The sequence below is a fragment of the Anopheles gambiae genome, chromosome 2 (genome assembly GCF_943734735.2).
Source record: "Anopheles gambiae chromosome 2, idAnoGambNW_F1_1, whole genome shotgun sequence".
Taxonomy (NCBI): Eukaryota; Metazoa; Arthropoda; class Insecta; order Diptera; family Culicidae; genus Anopheles; species Anopheles gambiae.
Window position 1 is genome coordinate 35,599,905 of NC_064601.1, and position 20,623 is coordinate 35,620,527.

At 47.2% G+C, this 20,623-nt stretch overlaps 2 protein-coding genes across 6 annotated transcripts in view; both read left to right on the forward strand.

The window, feature by feature from the left end:
* Positions 1–134: 134 nt before the first annotated feature.
* Positions 135–1,605, forward strand: LOC1279745 (cytochrome c oxidase subunit NDUFA4). 2 transcript variants are annotated; one of them, XM_319559.5, is made up of 3 exons: positions 135–526; positions 740–886; positions 1,104–1,605. In XM_319559.5, the coding sequence occupies exons 1-3, from the start codon at positions 485–487 to the stop codon at positions 1,164–1,166; spliced, it is 252 nt and encodes an 83-aa protein (XP_319559.2). In that variant the 5' UTR covers positions 135–484; the 3' UTR covers positions 1,167–1,605. The 2 variants fall into 2 exon arrangements, with proteins under 2 accessions (XP_319559.2, XP_061498168.1); XM_061642184.1 differs by having other exon boundaries at positions 326–526; positions 740–1,605.
* Positions 1,606–3,406: 1,801 nt separating this feature from the next.
* LOC1279741 (myosin-I heavy chain) overlaps positions 3,407–20,623 on the forward strand; it is a 40,009-nt gene continuing 22,792 nt past the window's right edge. For 2 of the 4 annotated variants that reach the window (XM_061648195.1, XM_061648199.1), the window contains exons 1-3: positions 3,407–3,582; positions 4,330–5,132; positions 18,769–18,884. In XM_061648195.1, the coding sequence (XP_061504179.1) occupies positions 5,108–5,132; positions 18,769–18,884 (141 nt within the window). In that variant the 5' untranslated portion in view covers positions 3,407–3,582; positions 4,330–5,107. Of the gene's footprint in view, positions 4,213–4,329; positions 5,133–18,768; positions 18,885–20,623 lie in introns of all 4 variants that reach the window. The other 2 variants (XM_061648196.1, XM_061648198.1) reach the window with 2 other exon arrangements.

A 20,623-nucleotide genomic window follows, 5' to 3' on the forward strand; every position in this document is an offset into this window, starting at 1 on the left:
AGTGTGGAAACAATCCCCACAACCCGGCCAAACCGATATGCACCTCGGTCCCTCTAGCCATGTTTTGTGTTATCTATACTTGCGAATATTTTCGCTAATCTCCTGATAAGGCAATGATCGAACGCATCCGTGCAAAACGCATACAAACCGGTTTGGCAACGTGTGTGCTAAATCTGTACTCCGATAAGAAACCAATTAAGATAAGGCCAATTATTTAGAGTGGATGCGATTTCAACGCATATGAATGCCGCCGGTGCAATTCAAAACTTAAACGCAGTAGAGCTCCCCCTTACGCTGTCCCTCTATCGAACCGATTCAAAACTATTCATCTGTCAAACCGCATCACGGACCGACTGACGTACGGAATCTTTCTGCTCGCAATCGCAATTGTCCATTTTTGCTCCGCCAGTGAAGTGTCGGACTATTTTTCACTCCTAAAGTTGTACTTTTCTGCAAGCGCAAGAAAACCCATATCCTCGGCAAGATGCAGGGACTAACGATGGCTAGTTTGAAGAAAAACCCAGCGGTAGGTAATCGTACTGGCGTGATGTGTGAAAATTGCGACCTTATTGGTCCATTTTGTGTGGTTACGTCACGAGTGTTTGTTGGAAGGGCACGATATGGATGGCGTGAAAAATGGTTCTGCCCAGTTCCTCTTGTTTTTTTCCTTCTTCTTCTTCTGCTGGTCACAAGTGCTTACTAATCACTTTCATCCCCCCGCCCCCTTTCCTTTCCGCAGCTGATCCCGCTGTACGTGTGTATCGCGATGGGTTCGGCTGGAGCCGTCTTCTACACCCTTCGTCTGGCGCTGAAGAGCCCCGAAGTTACCTGGAGCCGCAAGAACAACCCCGAGCCATGGGAGGAATACCGGACCAAGCAGCATAAGGTGACCCGTCGCGTTGCGTTATATAAATGTGTGGTGCAGCAATTTCAAAACGATCCACTCTCCCCGCGGTGACCCCGGCTGTCCCGCGAAGGAGGAGGCTCTATTTTCGTTTGAAGCGACCACTTATAATTAGATGGAACCGTTCGCTCTGGTTCGGAAGGTTGTAAACAAATGCACTGATATCGACCGTCTTTCCACTTTCCACTCTCGTGTACAGTTCTACTCTCCGGTCAGGGATTACTCCAACATTAGCAGCCCGGCCCCGAAGTACACCGACTAAAGTGTCAGCATATTGTCAGCCACCGAACAGGCGCCACCGGCTATAGAATGGGGACGGGGAATCACCACTCTAATATATACCCTAGCATCAATAAAACTGGCCGCGGAACGACAACACCGGACGCCCATTCTCCCTCCCCTATAGTAGTGCAGATGTATTATTTGTCATTTGAGCAGCCGCTGGAAAAGACTCAAAGGATAAACGGAATTCGATCGACTAATTGGAACACATTTAGCACGCAGTGATAAAGCGCATACTTTGGATAAACAACATCCCATCCCAAAACAACAAGACACGGGACGATTGGTGCTTATTCTAGTTTGGTTGGCAGTTAGAACTTCTTATTTGTAAATATGGTCCAATCTGTATGGGTGTGTGTGTGTGTGGTGAAACGGAACCAATTGCGCGGCAAATAAAATCTGCTGATTTTGAAAACCAAGCCGGTGACGGAGCGATGTAAACGTTTATTTGCGGTGGCCATCTATTTTCGGCTATGGATGATTATTGTCTGGCATTGTTGTTCGCTGCCTTACTTTGAACGATTTGGTAAACAAGCAAGTTCGATGCCCGCGCACCTTGCACTTGTGAGATTTCTAGCACCACCATAACACGACGATCGAGAGTTGATGTGTTTGAAGTGAACTTAATTTCAAGATAAGGGTGCATTTCAGTTATTGGAACTAGGAGCACACGCGATCTATTGCGACTGCCCAAACTAGGCGTCCGCCTGTGATCCCCGTGTGAAAAATGACGGTCCCATCTCTCTGAACTACATTTTCATCTTGTGCCTTGTCCAGTTGAGGATCTTTTAATCAACCTTCCCGCTGGACGCTACATTCTTGTGACTGCTTAGAGCCTTCACTGCTTGCAAATGTGGAGTAATGTATAAAAAAGCAAGCTACAATGAGTTTACCTTACGATCGATACGAAAGAAATGCAATGCACTGATGACCCTGCAAAGCGTAAAGGAGACTATCCTGGATAATAAGGCAACTAAGGGATTGGAAAGCAAGGATTATAACGACAGCTTTTGAATCAGAATCGAATATATAAAACGAAAGAAATGCATGCAGTTGAAGATGCATTAGTTGATTTCAACCAATCAGTATCAGTCGGATTGGCAATGTTTGGTAAAGAAGTCTAGCAAGCCCGCGTAGGGTTAACATGTTCCCTCTCATTTCACCAAGAGAAAGAACCTACCCAATAAGATCGGCTAGCTGATAAAAAGAGACCAAATTAACCATCTTGCCACAAGCAAGTACGACAACTTATTTAGAATATATTAAAGCAGTTAAAGAACTTTGACATTATCAGTGTTGAAGTAGTCCAGATTATATTCTCATAAATTATATTATAATGACAAGATAATCATTAAAAATGCCGATAAATCTCGTAAATGTCCTTGAAATTCAAAATCATAGAAAAATATATTTTGTTCATGGGCATGTCTTAACTGTCCTCATGATAGGACGAATCTTTGCCACAAGCACTGCCTAAGCTATCGCAGCTCTCTTTATTTTCATTTTGGATTGTCCCAATCAATTCCGTGAGTATCCCGTTTTGGATGAGGAGAAATGAAAACGAATTCTCACTATAGTGAGTATAAAACGCTTAAACGAATTTGCTGCGTTAAATATTTCAGTTTATTTTCATCAACTGAATGATTTTTTAAATGCTATGAATCGCAGTGTGATTTATGTTACTAAATTTAGCAACGAAAAATAATAAATCTATCCTAGTCCAATAAATTGTAGTAAGAGCAACAAAAACTAATCCTGGTTCTACAGATGCGTTGGTCGATTCTTTTGCTATTTCGGTTTTTTCTAGCTATTTAAGTTTTTCTAGCTTACCTTACCTTTGAAATAATTGACGAATTTATGTACAAAAATTGGTTGAAATTCCAACCTACAAACGATCGTGAACTATCACCATGTGAGTGAATCGAGGATCGTGAACAAATCATGTGAATTGTTGTAGGGATTTGCAGGCTGGGTCATTAGCCCCAGGTAAAGCAGCAGGCAGTGAGTCGGCGGCCTTCTCACCCATCGCTTCCAGTGAGCAGAGAGTGAGCCATCGCATTACCGCTCAGTTCACCGAACCGCTCTCACCATGCGTGCAAGGGAGCAAGAGAGCCTGCATCCCTAGCCTGCTGCGTGTGTAAGCAAGGCAGAGTAGCGCGTGCGAGACGAAAACGGAGACTCGTGTTGCTTGCTCAAACCGTCCTCCCCTCCTTTCAAATGCGAATGCGCTATGCGCCAAGAGCATGCTGGTCGCTCGCGCCGTGGTGCGCGGTTGTGTTTTCTCTGACCCCTCGAAGCGTGCGGACGTGCGTGTCGTCGTTCCGGCAAAAACTACATCCGCTACCCGCACGCTCGCTTCTTTCTGCTGGCACCCTGAACTCTGAAACATTCAAACGGTACGGTACCAACATAAGAACGGCTCTGTGTGTGCATTTAGTGTTACTTCTTCAGATTGCATTAGCTCAAAAGAATTGACCGTTTATCTTGTGCCATCCATCGGCATACAAACGTGTGCCCGCGTGTAAGTGTTGCAAAGCAGTCACAAGAAAGTGCAGCGTTTGAAAAGGAGGAAAACCAAAAATCAAAACCAAAGAGAGTGAAGACACCAGTAACAGGGGTGGGGCTAGGGAAACGGGGTAGAAAAAGGAAGTTCTGCGTCAACCGCACCCTTCAGTTACGGCAGAAACGGAGAAGGAAGGATGACCCGCACTACACCCGCCCATTGCAGCCGCCGTAGGTGACATTCTTTGCACACATTTTTCGCATTGTCTCTCGAGCGAACGCTTCGCGCATTTATGCTAGCGCGCCCGGGCTGTTTTGTGTTGCGGCCGTCTTCCACAGTACCCGAATCCGGGGTTGGGAGGAAGCGAAACGGAACGCGCGTGCAGTTGCGACAGCGGAAGTTTGCCGTTTGATAAGAAAAGCGAAGAAAATGTTGAATCTGTAGGCGCAAAGCAGGCAGGCGCACGGCCCGTTTCGTAGCAACGCACAAAGTGCCAAAGTAACGCAACATACGGCGAACCAGAGTAGGTTTGTGGCGGGTGCAAAGTGTTGTGAGCAAGGATAGTTGGCCGCAAAACGGGGCCTTTCCCTAGGGGTGGCAAATATAACAAGCCTTTTTTTTTGTTTGTATTTGGTTGCAGTGAATTTTACAGTGGTGAAAATTCAACGCTAGAGTGTGTGTGTGTGTTTCTGTGTGACAGTGAGTGCGTGTGTGTGTGTTATATGAGCAGTTTGGTGTGAAAATTTGCTCGTCCTTTTGGGCAAGTGCAAACAAGGAAAATTCGCCTCTGTGTTCCGACCCGTGCAGATGTAGGGCAGGGCACATTGGGCTCGGGCACCATCGTTTTATGCTCCTTGAGGGTGTTTGTGTGTGTGGTGTAAGTGTTTGTGTGTGTGTGTGTGTGTGCTCCGCTGCCACCCAAAATGTGTGTCCCTGCTGTGTGTGCGCGTCAGTGTGCCGTTGCTGCGGTGCGTGCCCGATAGTGAAGGGGCGAGGGCGACGAGCGCGACGGTTGTGTGTGGTGAGCAGTGGGCAGGGTTTCGTGTGCGCACCCCTGCACGGGTGCTGGCTCGCGTCCAGGATCGGGGCGGCGGGTACCAACCTCCCAACCACCGTGTGCCAGACATCCTTGTCCATCCTTGTAGGCAAAACAGAAAAGCTCACCAATACACAGGGAGCGTGGAAATCTGTCGCTGACGCACACAGGGCCCTAGTTCGCGTGTGTGTGTGTGTTTGTGCATCGAACATCTCTTTCGTATTATCCGATTGAAAGAAAAACAATAGGCGCATCGTTTCGTTTGGCGACAGTTGCTCACTAGCCAGACGGCAGCAACACAGCGTCCCACCATCCCCTTGGGAAAATCTGTTCCACACCCAACGTTTCTTCCCGTGTCGCTGCAATACACACGCATAAAAACATGGCCGTTCCAGTGTTTCTTGAAGGTATGGTACTATCGCGCATATTCGCAAACTTTTTTGTTTTTATATTTTTTTCCTATAATGCTTAATTAAACGTAAACCGTAATGAAGGAGAAGATAATTAAATTAACGTGCATTACACTAACATGCACCCGACATTGGAATTAAAATTAAGTGTTTTGTCTGAGATTAAAATCCTTGCTTTGTTCGAAGCACCGAAAAAAGGGCACACGAAATGGACAAATATTCGTGACGAAAGTCAGAAAGAACGTTAAATATTCTAGATACAGGGTCAACACCAACAACACCAAAAAACCGTGTAACACACCCAGTAAAGTTAGCGCAAGCAGCATACACACTGCGGCGGCACACTTATACACCTAAAGCCTGTGCGTTTTTCCCGTATCAATTTCGTCCCTAGTTTTGCCTGTTTTTCCATTCTGCGCGTAACACCATCCCCCCCAATGGTTCTGGGGTGTGTGTTATCTCGCTTCTACTTCGCGGCACCGTGTGCCCACCTCACGTGAGGTATCGGGCCATCTCTCCGCAAGCGTCAGACATTCGACAGAACGGAAAACGGGTTGGGTCCGAAATTTTCCTGCTGTGTTTGATGCACATCTCTTATTTTTTTACCACGCGATCATATCGAACCGTCTGCTGCTGCTTTTTCGCGATTGAAGAAGCTCGGTTTCCCCTTTACCTGGATGTGGGCGCTGGCCAGGAGTACAGGAGCCGCCCCGGAAGCCTCGCGATTCGCACTTACGCACACGGTGGAGAGGACCGCACCGGTGTCACGGTTGGGTGAGATTTCGGGGCAGTGCCACGGACCGTATCCAGGCGTAAATCATCGCGATTTGATTAGATTGACCTTGAGTGGGGGATGTGGGAGAGCCTCGTTTCTGGGGGATTCGTTCCCCCCGGGGGTTTAGAAGGCGAGGGAAGGTGAACAGTTTTTCTGATTTATTCATCGGCACCGAAAGGAGTAAAAACTCCTAAAAAGGCGGGGAATGAGGACTGCTAGAATTTAGAACAGCAAAGCAAACAGCAAAAATGCGCTAAAAGGGACGAAAATAATCATCAATTAATTTACACCATTTTGTTGCCACTGGCCACAGTTGAACACACGGGGGCGAGACCTTATCGTCGACTGGTTCGGAAACGGAACCATAAAAATGATTGGCTAAAGAAAATGCACGAGCGCGCATTGGGAAATGGGTGGACTTTTAATTTGGTCTTATTGTTTTCTGAGGGCTTTTTAGCAACTTGAAGTTGGTTATCTCCTCAACAAACCATCAACATTAAGGGGGGTTTTTTGTCTTAGCTTTTCATATCAATATTTTGATTAACACAAACGCTTTTTCCCCACGAAATATGGTTACGTTTGTTCGACTACTGCTGTTTCGGTACAATATATAAACCAACTGTAATTTGATACTTTTTTTTTAATATATGTAAAAAAACCCAATTCTCCTTTTTACCTCCTTTATTCTACACACACCAACTAAACAAACTTCCGCTGGGATGCATTGGCTCCGTAACGCATCAAAAATTGAATTAAACACATCCTTTTGCGGGTCGTACATCCGCAACGGAGCGTTCGAATGGACACAATATCACCCCTTTCCCGAACGAACGATTGACCCTCTGGAGGATTTGGGTACCTTTTTGTTGGGATCCGATAGAGGCTACAGCTACACACGGTTTGGGTGTCCGAGGCACACACAGAAAAAGGGACCGTACACTCGAAACAAAGATAGAAAGGTATAATATATGTATTTAAATGACTCGGTAGCGCTTCCTCACTTCCGGACGGATGTGTGTGCGTGTGTGTATGCGTCAAATATTAAACGCATCGGTCGTTTCGAGTGCCCCTTCAAAGACGTTTGAACAGTTTTGAGCCTGTCAAGAGAATCGAGTTCTACAATGTGATCGGACTTCGGCCGTTCGCCTGGCCAACCGAAGCAGTTCTTAGACTGCACTTTCTAAGACTGCGGTGATGGGCTTAATAAATAAATATACACTTCGCGGCTCCGTTCGTTGCCTTCCACGCATCGCGAGAGATTGCAGCGAAGAGCATCACCGACTGGGGAGAGCTGAGCGGAACAAACAAACAAGCGACACGGCCGGAAATAATAAATTTGCGTGCAAAGTGCATCGACGAGTGCAATGTTTTTGATTGCCTCTTCCCTCTTCCTCTCACTGTCCGTCGCTTGCCTATCCCACCCCAGACGGGCTCTCGGGAAACGGATTGTTCTTGGGCGACGCAGTAAGCCAATACTAAATTAAGCGCAACGAGAACAAATAAGCAGACGTTGTGCACAGACATTGGCCGCAGCAGAGCGGCAGCTGAAAGGATTTGTACCGAAAGCAGTCCCTCCCATCATAGCATATGCACTCGGTCTCGGGTGCAGGTCCACATTTGTCGGCCGAAAAACAGAAGCAGCTGGTCTGTGTCGCGATGGCAAGCTATTATGAGAAAAGATTCTTCTTCTTCTTCTTCTTCTTGCCTCTGTTTCATCATGCTGCGCGCACGCACACACAAACACCACTGTACGGTTAGTCCTTTTTTGGTGCTGAAGCAGCTATCAAAGCGCATCAATACATTCACACCGTGTGTTGCGCGCATACAAACACGTGCCAGTGCAACGGTGAGGAGCGCACGTGCGCATGCACGCGATACAGCGACGACCTGGCAGCTGTCAAAGTTGGGCAGCGAACACACAAACAAAGCGGCCCCGATGTGTGTATTGGGAAGGGCTCACATAAACACATTCGAATCAAACACCAATACTAAGAAGAGACGATGAGGACGACGACGACGACGAAGAGGCTGGAAAAACGGACCGATGGGGGTGGATTAAGTTTGGAAAGCTGCCTTTCTTCCTGCTCGATTTTGCTTCATCATTCAGCTCAGTTGCTAGCAACGCCCGACCTCCATCGAGCACGGAGAATGTAAACAATGTGGGCGATTCTTCTTTTACTTCGCAAGGGATTAAGAAAGAAATTGTTGTGTTTCTTTTTTTTTATTCTGCTGGAGGCATTCAATGCAAAGAATGGAGCAGAGAATATCCTTTTTTACCAGACGCTTAATCAGCAGGGTGTGACGTAGAATGGAATAAAATGGGACAGATAAGAGAAGAGGCAGGGACGTGCTAACAACGGGAGCTGCCAGCACTGGTGCCTGGTGCATTCGTGTGCATGTATTTGTGTCTGTGTAGAGGTTTATCTCCCTGTCATGGCATATCTTTTTTTTATCGGCTGAGATAGACCGACAGGACGACAACAGATGGAGAATGGGAGAAAAGCTGAATGCAGTGGTGAGCAAAAGCCAAATGAAACCAATCGTCACAGATTAATAGCGTAATCTCAGGCTAAATCATATATGATGTGTTGGAAAAGAGAGAGAAACATACATCTATTGCATGTTAAAATGAAACAAATAACGTTTTGTTGAGATTTTTTAATCATAATAATATTTGTAACTTGCATTTTGAGTTAAATAACTACAAATATTTACAAAAAAAATAATATAATAAAATGTATTGTACTTTTTAAATGTAAACAACATGTGCGCAAAACGGCCTTTAAACCTTTCCTACTGAATGAAGAAACAAAATCAAATGTTTCACCTTAGATTACTAACACCGAGCATTCACTGTTTTCAATGTGAACAGCGCATTATTCAAAACTTTGCGAGATGTTTTTCTACAGCTGTCATTATTTGTGACAGCCCGGTTGCTAAAAACATCTTGCGAATTTTGAATAATTCCGTTAACATTACAATCTGACCCAGCATACTGTGCAAAACAAAGATAGCAAGATAACAATATGTTATCATTATGTATAGGCATGCTCTTGTACAATGACTTATCTGGAATTCCCCTCAGAAAATTGTCTATATGACTCATCAATAGAGTCTGTTAAAATTACACAATCTGGGAGAATAGAGTTTACGATTTGCTCTGCCCTAAATGCTAAGCAACGATGTACTCAATTTCGCTAGCGTCTGACTCATAGCTGCAGCAGGTTTCGAATAGTCCCTCCCAAGGCATTCCCCAAGGTCAGTGGAGATTCCCACCATTATCAGACGACAGATTCCGACGCCGATAGCATTGATCGCCGATCCCTCATGCGACAAACGGCAATAGAGTATCGGCCATTGCAGCATAAAAATGTCTCTGCAATAAAGAACGGCTGCCTGGACATGGTGCCGATAAGGCGATCGGTTTCAATAAAAGCAATAATAAACCATAATGCAGCTGTCTCCATAATTCATTTGCACTCTCGCGCTCTCGGGTTGCACGCGACCCAATCGGAAAGATAACAAACGCGCCATTACACTAACGATTATGGCAATTGTTGTTGTTACCTACGGGTGCTACCCAGCGGTTGGTTGTTAATTGGCCCTGGTTTGTGGACGCTGTGGTGTGTGTGGGGGGTCGCCTTTATTGGGCTTCTGTGCCGTGCCAAAGAATGTCGTCGACTGTTGGTGCCTGGCGAAATAACAAAATGTCCTTTTGTTTGGCGGCTGCCCGAAGGTACAACGGCGCAAATGAGCCGCAGGGCACCGCACACCGTGCGAAGGTGACAAGTGTGTGTGTGTGGTTAAAATTACATGCCACCTATCATAACGCGGGCCAGCGACAGACGCAAACAATTCTCACACACGCGACATTCCATCGCGAATATCTTGAAGCAGCAGCCGCTGCCAATTGTTCAGCCATGATTTATAGAATTGACAGGCTGTGGCAAAACAGCGCACACGTAGGGCAACATGGAACTGACCACACGGTTGGCTCGAAATTGGGCCCACGAACGGTGCCCAATACGGACTACCCCCTCCGGACACCGGTCACACTGCTGACATGTTTTTGTTCGCCATTGGTGAAGGTTCTTACCCGTATCCTTTATCTAGCTGTGACCGCATGTGTACAACACATTGCTACAGCCCGATACAGTTAAGGGGGCAGTTATTTTTTTCTAACAAATGCACATTTTTATGTACCACCCCAGTTGGGGGGGGGGGGGGACATGCGCGGTCGTTTTCTGTTTGACCCCGACAAGTCGCATTCGCTACAATGTTGCACCGTCAGTTGCAGTTTTCTCCCACTCAGTATTTGGCTGTCCCTTGTCGCGGCCAACGTTATTATGCCACCCCAGGACGCAAACATACGCGACAGCAGTTGGCACTGCTCAACTGCTGACGAGGTCGTGGAATCGTGATCAAACAATTTCTCCGTGCTCGGCGAAAACACGGAACACGGGTGGCCCGAGCACTTCCGCTTTCGAGGGACCAGAAGAACACCACCCCCATTCCGACATTCCGGCCGTCTACACGTCTGCCGTGGCCACGTGAGTGGTTTGCAAATTTATGGCATAATTAATTGGGCGCAAACTTAAGCCCCGGCGTGTTCTCGTTAGGCGAGAGCAGTTGGTTAAAGCTACAAAAATCAACTGCTCAATCAAACGAGTGGGGAGAGATCTGGAGGCGAACCTTTTCACGGTCTGTCAGGGCGTCAAGTGTCGATACCGGGTCAATAATGAAGCCGTAAATTATAGCCTGTCCAACCACTCTGGCCCAGCTCTCGCCGGTGTTATCATCGGCGACCCAAGGGACCCAATAATTGAAATATTAAACTGCTCTCTTCGAACGCACACGCTTGATCGCTCCCATTAATCTGGGGGAGGGGGAGAGGCTTGGGTTCGCCGTCTGGTCTTCGGGGTTTGGCGCGCTGTTCTGACCAGCCCCGGTTATCCAAAAGCCGGTTAAACACGATTTAACGACAAACTGGAGCTTTAATTACGCCCGGTAAAAAACGCGCTTAACACTTAACCAATCGGCTTCTGAGAAGGAAAGGGCACCGCTGCCGGCCAACCTCTCCTTCTTCCTATGGAGCAATATGTGCAACTGGTTTCATTCGATTCACCCACACGAAATTGTCCCCCGCGTTGGTTCAGCATGCGGTCTCATGTGTGTTTGTGTAGGAGTGTTCGGTTGCTAGATAAGAAGTTGTCAGATTTCGCAGGCACTGGCGCGTGTCCCCTAGTGCCTGAAGGGGCGACGGGGTTCTAAGATATATTCCGCCCCAAAGGTGTTGGTGGTGTTGTGTTATGCTTTATCAGTTACACGGTGCACCCTTGGCCTCCCCCCGGGAGGATAGTCGGGGCCAATTGCCCCCACCCGTTGTCTGTTTACCGAGCGGGAGGGAGCAGCGTGAAAGAATCTGGAATTGGAGAACGATTGAACCGCACGCGGTAAGCCGAACCAACCCACCGGTAGCAAGTGGAACAGGCAAACGTTTTTAATTACTTTCAATCGAGTCAAAAATTTGCTGTTTGCTCATATTCCCTTCACCGGGTACGAGCTCCGGTAGTCCCCAGGGCTGTTGGGTGTTGTTGGGGCCACGCCTCGCCACGCTCACTGCTACGAGTTCTTGGTGGCCACCACGGGCACATTATGATGACTGTGTTTTTACCCGCGGACCATGAGCACGGTAGCCGTCATTGTCGTTGATTTACTACTGAAGTGTGCTAAAATTTGTCCCTAATTGGAAGGGAATCGTGTCCGTCAGACATATTGGCTTTTTGTTCGATCTTCTTGATATCTTGGATGGAGTAGTTGAGGCGAAGGAAATACTCTTTAAAATAAATGCGGTAATTAATTATTCAGAAGTTTGTTTTTGCCACCCAGTATCATTGAGAGCTTTTAACTGATTTGAAAGCTTTATTAATTCGTTTGGCTGTTGGCTTTTACGATCTGCAAAATAAACTATTGAAGATTCTCAACCATCTAGCGTTAATGTATTCCACAATCAATCAAAACATCACTCAGTTTTCGTCGTAGTTCGTTAAGTGAAGTGGGTTGTTTACTGGTGCCGTTCAACTTTCAGTCCATTTGCACTAATCTAATCATATTAAATAAGTACACCTGCTAAGCATTGTTTTTTCTGGCCTGTCCGAGGCTACACACGCGTACACACACCGACACTGGCAATCAATTAGTGAGACCTCCTGTTCCTATTTCTCGCCGGTACGCTGCGGGTACAACATTGATTTACCCTTCGGTTAATTAACACACACACACACTCGGCACAGTAGCACACAGCACAAACACAAACTCCGCTAGTCAAAAGGGAGAAATTGCTTAATTTAAAAATCAACGCCTCATCGAAACAAATCATCATGCGGGAGGAAAGACCCATTAGCTCCTACCGTGGCCCAAATACCAGTGCCAACACACCGGTGTGCCTCGCAAAGATTACATGCACAACCAAGCAACCGTGAACGAAACGAAAGAAAAGCACACCTCTGAATGTCAAAAACCCCCCTACCCACTCTTTGGTGGGAAACTCCGGGTAGTTCCGGAACAACCAGCGACGACGACGACCACGACGACACATGCCGGACAAATCCTGGTTACGTAAATTATGTGTGACACCTTTTCGTTCACCACTTGGTGCGAATGGTGTGGTGTAATATGGTCGGTGTATGGCCACACGAAGGTGATGCACTCATAGCCGCTGACTCATCACAATCGCGAAATAGTGCTGAGTACACAGACACACACACACATAGTATTGGTCGTCTTCTTGGCTGGAGCGGGGGAACACACACACAAGACGAACAGCTCCTCGGAAGGGGTTGTTAAAAAAAATGGAGAACAAATAAGATATAAGGGTCGAATCCATTGGTGTTGTGGTTGGGGTTGGTTGGTTGTGCTCTGCTCGCAAATGACGATTCGCTTTTGGATCGGATGGATGTTTGTGGTAGTGTGGTGCGTCACATATACAAACAGTGGCCCACAACACGACAGTTTCCACCATATGGTAAACACATTCTCGGTCGATCGGTTGTTATTTCACTTTGCTGTTGGACGCAGACACAGCCCCGAACTGATTGATATGTTAAATCATTCGTACGAGAGAAATCTATTTGCTGCTCCCTGTGCAGCATAAACTTATGTACGTTTCACTTTATTTTAATTGAATCGAATTAATAATTCCTATCAATAGAGAAAGGCATCATTGTGTTGGACGAATTTTTCAAATGGCGCCTGAGCAAGAACAACGTTAAAGCTCAGCCAATAACACCATTCGCTCATTCGCAAACAAAGCGGTACGCGAGAACTGAAGTGGCAAAAAAAACAAAAGGAAACCAACCTTTTACAGCGTGTGCTTGGGGCAATGCAATCGCACGGTGAAAGGATAACTGGAAAAAAGGGGCTTGTCATTTCGAAAACCTTACTGTCGACTGGTGCCGATTAGTCATAGAAAAGCCTGTCCGCGAAGGAAACAGACCTAAGGAATGCTCGGCGTGTATGGTAAAGGTACGGTCACATTTAAATCCGGAAATAAGGCAACATTGTACGCGCGAGCAGAGCATATTATGAGTAAGGTACGCGGATAGTTGTCCATTTCAACTAGCGCAAAAGTTCACGGACACTATTTATCGTACAATCAGCTGCCCAATGAGCCAAGGTTAGGGGATGAGCTCGCCCTGAGACATCAACCCAACACTGGTTGTGCACTGGTAGACCAAACAGGTTCATCAACATGCAAAGTGATAGTGGGTAAAGGTCTTTTCGATCAACACCACACACAAACACAAAACGACCTTCTCGGGTCTCTATTCTCTTCCGTCCAGCTCCTTACGAGAAGGAATGTTTGGCAAACTGAAATCATGCTCGTGTGTCGTTGTATCCAGCTGTATCGACATAATCTCGACCAAGACGACATAACCATCTGCTCCGACCGGTTCGCCTTTAGCTGTCGCAACTTCTGACCGACGCTTCCAGCCAAGGTCTTGGAAGATAACGGACACACACACACACACACACACACACACACACGATCAACAACGTTCTGAATGCGGCGTGCGTGATGCGGAACTGAAATCTAAAAACATTTCCACAGCCAGACAATCGACGACAGCTGCTAGAGCCTGGCCAAAGCCTTTGCCACCGTTGCTTATGTTTCAATAGCATCGAATATTAAACATCGCCATTGTGTATGGGGGCATTTACTCACCCACCCAAGTGCACCACCACGACAGAGAAAGCAAACTAGGCAAACGAGGCAGAAGCTAATCTGTCATTTGCGGTACGATTGCTGGTGAGAATAATAATTACCACTTCCCGTCCCGCTGCGAACAGTTTGATCAGATTCCTAATTTATGACTTCGATAAGCGGCATGCAATGGTGGCAATTGCTCTATGCACGACTGCGCGTTCGTTCCAGTGGACGGCAAGCTGCCATAAACGACCCATAAAAATGTAAAGGTTAATATAATTTTCTCGTTTTGTTGCCTAATCTTAGATGAAGCTGATGTTTTGCGCTATTTATAGTACTTTAAGGTACAAAATCAAATCAATACAACAGAGTTGAATGAATCGATTTAAGTTCACTACATTTAATCGCATGAATGCAATGACGGGTGAGTGATTCATCCCAGTCCGCCTTGCACAACCACTGAACCGAACCATATCAGTGATTTCGCTATGCTTGACAACGTCCGTTGATAATGTGCCCGACTTGATGTGAAGTGCATCAAACGATCGACCAAAGCGTTGAACGTTGATTTCCTTCGCTGACAGGAATGGGCACCATACTGTGTGATCAATGAGAAGTTTCGCTCACGATAATCATTTTAATGCTGCTGCTTTATGCTGATCGATTACAATACGAATGAAAAAAAATGAAGCATCAAACGAAGGTTGCAAAATTCATCATCCACACCGGGCATTATTGCAACTTTATTGACCGTTTCAATCTGTTCTGTTGGCTGGCTGGGTATTCAATTTGAAATGTAGCGAAAGCGGGCGCGCGCGAGAGAGAAAAAAGAGCGAGCCAATTTATTACTTTTGCATGTGTACTGATACTTTGCCAACCGAAGCCTTAGCATAGATCCTGCGTGTACCGTGCCAATCGAACCGAAACGCAACCATATTTTACGTTCTAAATTATGCTGCTAAAACTGTCAAACCGGGCACCGCTCCAGGTGTCAGCACCTTTCGCCAGAACGGTCACTTTCCGTCCCTGGGCTCATTTTTCTTCGGCGCAGCTTGGCGTCGTCCGGGGCGACCCTCGCTTGGTTCGGTATCAAACCGGGCAGGAGATTTGTGTGACCTACCAACCACAAAAAAAAGAGCGAAAGATAGACAAGCGTAGCCCCACCGGGTGGCCAGAAAATACGCGCCCGTTACTATTTATGGATCAGTTTGTATCAATTTATGTCACGTAATTGAATCTAATCGCCTGACCGGTACACACGACCGGCGTCGGATGTCATATGCACCTCCTCCCCTTCACCCCACTGCTGATTAGCGGCCAATTAATTCCCGTACCGTGATAGCAACCGGGGGAAGGCTGCTCTCAGCTCCCGGGGCGTCCCCGTCTGTCATTAGCTTGCGGCCCGCGCTGGTCCGGCACGAGGCTTACACGAAGCGTGACGACCGAGGCAACACAAAAAAAAATTGGTCTAAATTCCAGATTTTTGCAAACGTCTCAGGACCTCCCGTTGCGGGATATATTCCAGTGTCGTGCCGTGAACTGTGCGCGATTACTACCGATTCTTATCTCGGTAAAGCTCCACATGCGTTCTTGACAACGCAACCGCAATTACTTGCCTGCTTGATTGAGTTTGCTGCTCCCTGAATGTTGTCCGGGCCCGCGTGGAGTGCTGTGTACTGCGGCAGTATCATGACCATAAATTACCGTCCAGTTACTGTACGCGAGCGTTCCCAACAGCTGATGATTGACACGTCTAGGCCGGTTTGCGGCCGGCCGCAAATGGTAGTTATCTAATTCTTGCCGTAATTCTCGCGAAGCAAGAAGGAAGCAATCACCACGCAGAGACATGGCGATGAATTACCGTCAAGCAGCAGGATAATAATATTCACTGTGCATGATCCACTGCGGTGGTGTGAAGAAAGCAATCGAACGCTAGTTTGTGGCAAATGTATGCAGCGCCGACGTACGTCCGTACGTACTGATTGGCTGACGGCTGAGCATTATTGGCGAAACGCTTCTCGTGCTTCTAGAGGGTGTTGGTCATGCTCCAACCGATGTATCGATCCTGCCCGGAGTGATATATGTGTATATGCGCGCACGCTGGGCTTGGCAAACAACACGCGTTTGCACCACAATGTTGCCCGGGACATAGCAGGCGTATGCTTACTACCATCAATCGAGCAAACACGGGGCGCGCTACCGTTCGAGAAGGGTGGCGCGCTGGTTGTACGGCAATTTGTTGAAAGCAAAACCACTTGGGTGCGCGCGCGCACTGTCCAAGATCAAGGTTTTAGCCGGAACCTGGTGCCGGACGCTGGTCGCCCAAACCTCAAACCCCCCAAAGACAACAGTGTTTTTGCGCCAAAATTGAACTGCTACTCACGTTGCCACGAAATCCGCACCACACCTCGCTGTAGCAGAACCCTTCGCGCAAACGGGAGTGGGGTGGTTTCCAAGTGGACTTTGCCTGCTCTGATCGGCTGTATCAATCATTGCTTTCAATTTTGACCATTCAGTCAGGTCTGTCAGTCAAGGAGCATTAAAAAAACTGAACACGGACAACAAGACACGGCGCGCAGACACATCGAAAACTCGCAACATGCCGCTGCTGTCTGCTGCTGCGTTGATATTGAGCCGTTTTGTTGTTCAGCTGTCCGTCCGTCCGTCCGTCCGGCGGCAGCAAGAGTGGCGGCGTGTTCGTGTCTTGTTTATCGGTAAGCACGCGCCTTCTCGCACCCGGCTGAGCAGCTGACCAGCATTCGGTTGGAAAGGAAAGAACAAAAGCCAAACTGCCGCCCGACGCCAAGAAATTCGATTTCGCTTTTCGACTGTCCTCCGCCCTTCTTCGACGTCTTGATGACGTCGTCCAAGAAATCAGGTCGCACCGTCACGGACTTTGTTGTCCTGGCAAGGGCAACGCTTACTAACGCCGTAGTCCAGCGCGTTTCCAATGAGGTCAGCTCGGTCTCAGAATGAGCCCATCGAAAAAGCGAAAAACAAAGCTAACAAAGTTGATAATTTTATCTTGACTAAAGACCCGTTAAGGGCTTGCCTGCTGACCCGCGCACGTGGCACAACCGAAAGCGTCCTGATAAATGGTGGGTTGGAGTTTTTGTAGCTTTTTTACGGGGAGGGGTTGCGTATCGAAAGGTCATTAAATGATCCTTTGTTCCGTTGGCACGGTGTCCGCGATACAATACGAGATTAATGAGACTCTCGTTAGTGTTGTGTTGTTGTGGCGATATCCGGCTTGGGAAATGGTTTGGGATTTTACGGTGCCGCGATTGGAGGCGTTAAGTACAAGCTTAATCCTCGGGATAATGCACCTTGTTAATGGTTAATTTGTCGTAAGCACGTGAACATTAAAGCTACCAACATTTCCTCACTCCTCACCGACATGAAAAAAAACACAATCTGTCTAGCTCAAAACAAACTAGTGTCCCGTCACTCCAATGCACCATTTTGAGGGATTTTGGTTATAATGCAAACTTCTTCTCCATTTTCCACTGTCGTACAGATCAAGAGCCGCAAAATCAATCTGTCATGTCTAGACGACAGGTGGTGCTATCCCGGCGATATGGCTAGAGGTCTTTTTCATTTGCAATCCGCACGTTCCATACTGTGCCATACTGTCTCAACCGTCCCAACCGCTGCACCGTCAAGTACTTCCGCTGTACAACGGGAGGCCCCACTAGCTCTCAGCGCTGTTGTGGTTAAACACAAGAAGTCGCCTTTTGTCTGGCATGATTGAACAGCAGCAACACACAGCGGCAAGCCACCGCCAGAAGAACCTGTCTGAGGCAAACCGACAACAAAAAATAAAGGCAAAAAAGGGAAAAGGGAAGGAATTCCCTCGTCCGTCGTCGTCTGCGTGGAAGGGACGGGTACTTGCAGTTCTTGCATCTTCCATTCATGTTTCGGATGAATCGCCAATGCTTCGTAGTGGCGGTGTGGTGTTGGTGGTGGTGCTATTTTTATAAACCTAGCAAACGACAGAAATATATGCGAATGAACCAGCCATTTCGCTTGCTTCCAAGCTTTTGCGTGTCGACTGTTGCGCGCCTGTCTTTGAGCCTGGCTGTTGCTTTGGGTTTGCTGGAGGAGGAGCGACGATAGAATCGCACCGAATCGTCCGGAACTGGTTCTTGCGGGAAGAACGCAAACCAGGGGAAGGGGGAGGGAATACCCTCCGGACTGACTGGGTAGGTAGCATCGACCAGCCGGTGAGGCATGACTGCAGCAATAACAACGCCAACGGCCGGACGATGTGCTCTTTTTGGTGCACCATCGCCGCACCGCTGCTTATGATGTGCAAAATGGAAAGAAAAAGCGAACCCACTGCTCGATGCCACGGTACGGTTCGGTCCAGTGCATCGAAGGGGTTGTGAAACGGTGTATGAAATACGGTGCCGGTTACCTTTACGGCGTGAGGTCGATGCCCACGTGCTTGGGCACACACGAGTTCTAGCGCTCTACTCGAGATGGTAGGCCTGTGGTCGACTCTGTTGGCAGAGATTTCAATTCTAACCGATTGTTTTTGTCGCCATCATTTTTGTATTATATATTTTATTTTAATTTTGAGTTACTTTTTGTAATATTCATAATATATCAAATGCTCTAACCATGTGCTGGTTTTCTTCATCTCATTTCAGGCCGCATCGGTTCCACACCGGACAAGGGCGTCCCCGATATGACCTGCATATCGGACATTGACGAGAATGGCATCAACCGCAACCTGAAAGTGCGCTACGAGCGAGACCAAATTTACGTATCCTTTTACAAAACTGAAACTATCAATCACACAACCTAATCTATGCTTCAAAAGCGTTCTTTTAAGTGTAACCAAAACAGAGCGTACGTAAAGCAAAACCGCCCTCCGCTTCGGACGGAACCAACACTGATCGTAAAACCGTTTGTCCGGGTAGTAATTCGTCAAACTTTGTGTGAGAACCATGTATCTCTCTTTCTTATGCCTTCTCATCATTTCGTTCCCCATTCTTCTCATCACATTAAACAAAACCCTCATCTCAAGAGTGGTTTCATAATTTGAAAACAAATACACGACCGTACCTAATTGTTTTGTGTTTGGGCGGCCCAAGCGGATCGATTGGGATACGGTTGGTGCAATAAATATAAAACACATTTTACGCATCTCTGGCTGTGCGCGGGTTTCTTCTTCTGGCTGAGTGTGCTACGGTTCGGTTTCGGTGAGCTGTTACATGATACGCATCTGAGCCGAGAGCTCTGGGAGAGGAGAAGTATGTAAAATAAACTCTCCTCCAGACGCATAAAAGCCATAAAGACGCCTTCTGAAGGGAAGATGCTTTCCTTTTCCGTTCTGTTTAGCTCATTTTCAGTTCATCAAATTCCTAGTTTTTTTTTTCATTTCTTGTGGTGTAGATTAAAAGAATGCAGTTTCTGGGAAGATTCCTTGGAAGATGGATATTTTGTTCCAGCAATGAATCATCAGGCAGGAATTTATCTCAGCTGCTCAGTTTTATTGACAACATTCGCTCGCGAGAATCGATTATCTTTTTCTCGAATAAAAACCAAAATAGGCTTTACCACTAAAAGTCCTTCGAGAGTGTTAAATATTCGTACCAAAGTGCTTAAGAGGCTCTGTACATTTGGGTTAATGCTTTTTTTTCTATCTCGTCCCCCAATTATTGAGCCTCCAAAATTCCAACCGGATCGGAAGGGTGCATTGAGAGCGCAAACGCTAGCCATAAACCGGTCGTCAATCACGGGTTTTTGCTTCGGGTCCTGCTCTGCGATCGCGGCAGAAAATCACGACGCATCCAGCATCACGACACGATCGACAAACGGTCGATGAATCATCACCGCTCGCTTGCCGCATGAATCAGCAGTTCGGAGCTTTAGCGAAACCGGAGTGGAATAGAATACCGTTAAAAAGAGCTTTACGTCTACTGGTCGGGAAGTGTTGGAAATTCCCCTCCGGCGAACTGCAGTCGCGGCGGAATGATAAGCCTCCATCGCAGTGTGTGCCAATGGTTGAGATTCGTTTGCCCTTCTTTATGATTTATTCTGAGAATGGGCGGTTGACTCATCGATTCCAATTCTGCTGGCTGTCCAAACAAGCTGATGACCGAAAACTTACTATCTTTCTTTACTGTATTTGTGCGTGGGAGCTCTTCAACAGCCCCCCACTTGGATAACATTGTTAGCCCGCAAGGCGCAACATAACTAAACGCACGTGCCCTTTTATATCAGACAACCCGATAAACCCTGTAACCAAAGGCCAGCAGCAGCACGCTAAACAATAAAGAAAGGGAGCAGCACAACGCTACACGAGTAAAGCCGCGTGTCACATAAAGCACCGCCAACGCTACTGGGGCGTCCTGGTCGGCGGACCGAGAGCTCTATGCCAGGCTGATTTTGATGCCCACGCGACACTAATTTACGCCCTAAAAAGTTTGAATGTCCCAGCACATTAATTGGTTCACTTCTGGGCCGTTCTGGGCTGCGGCGGTGGCCCACACGCACCAA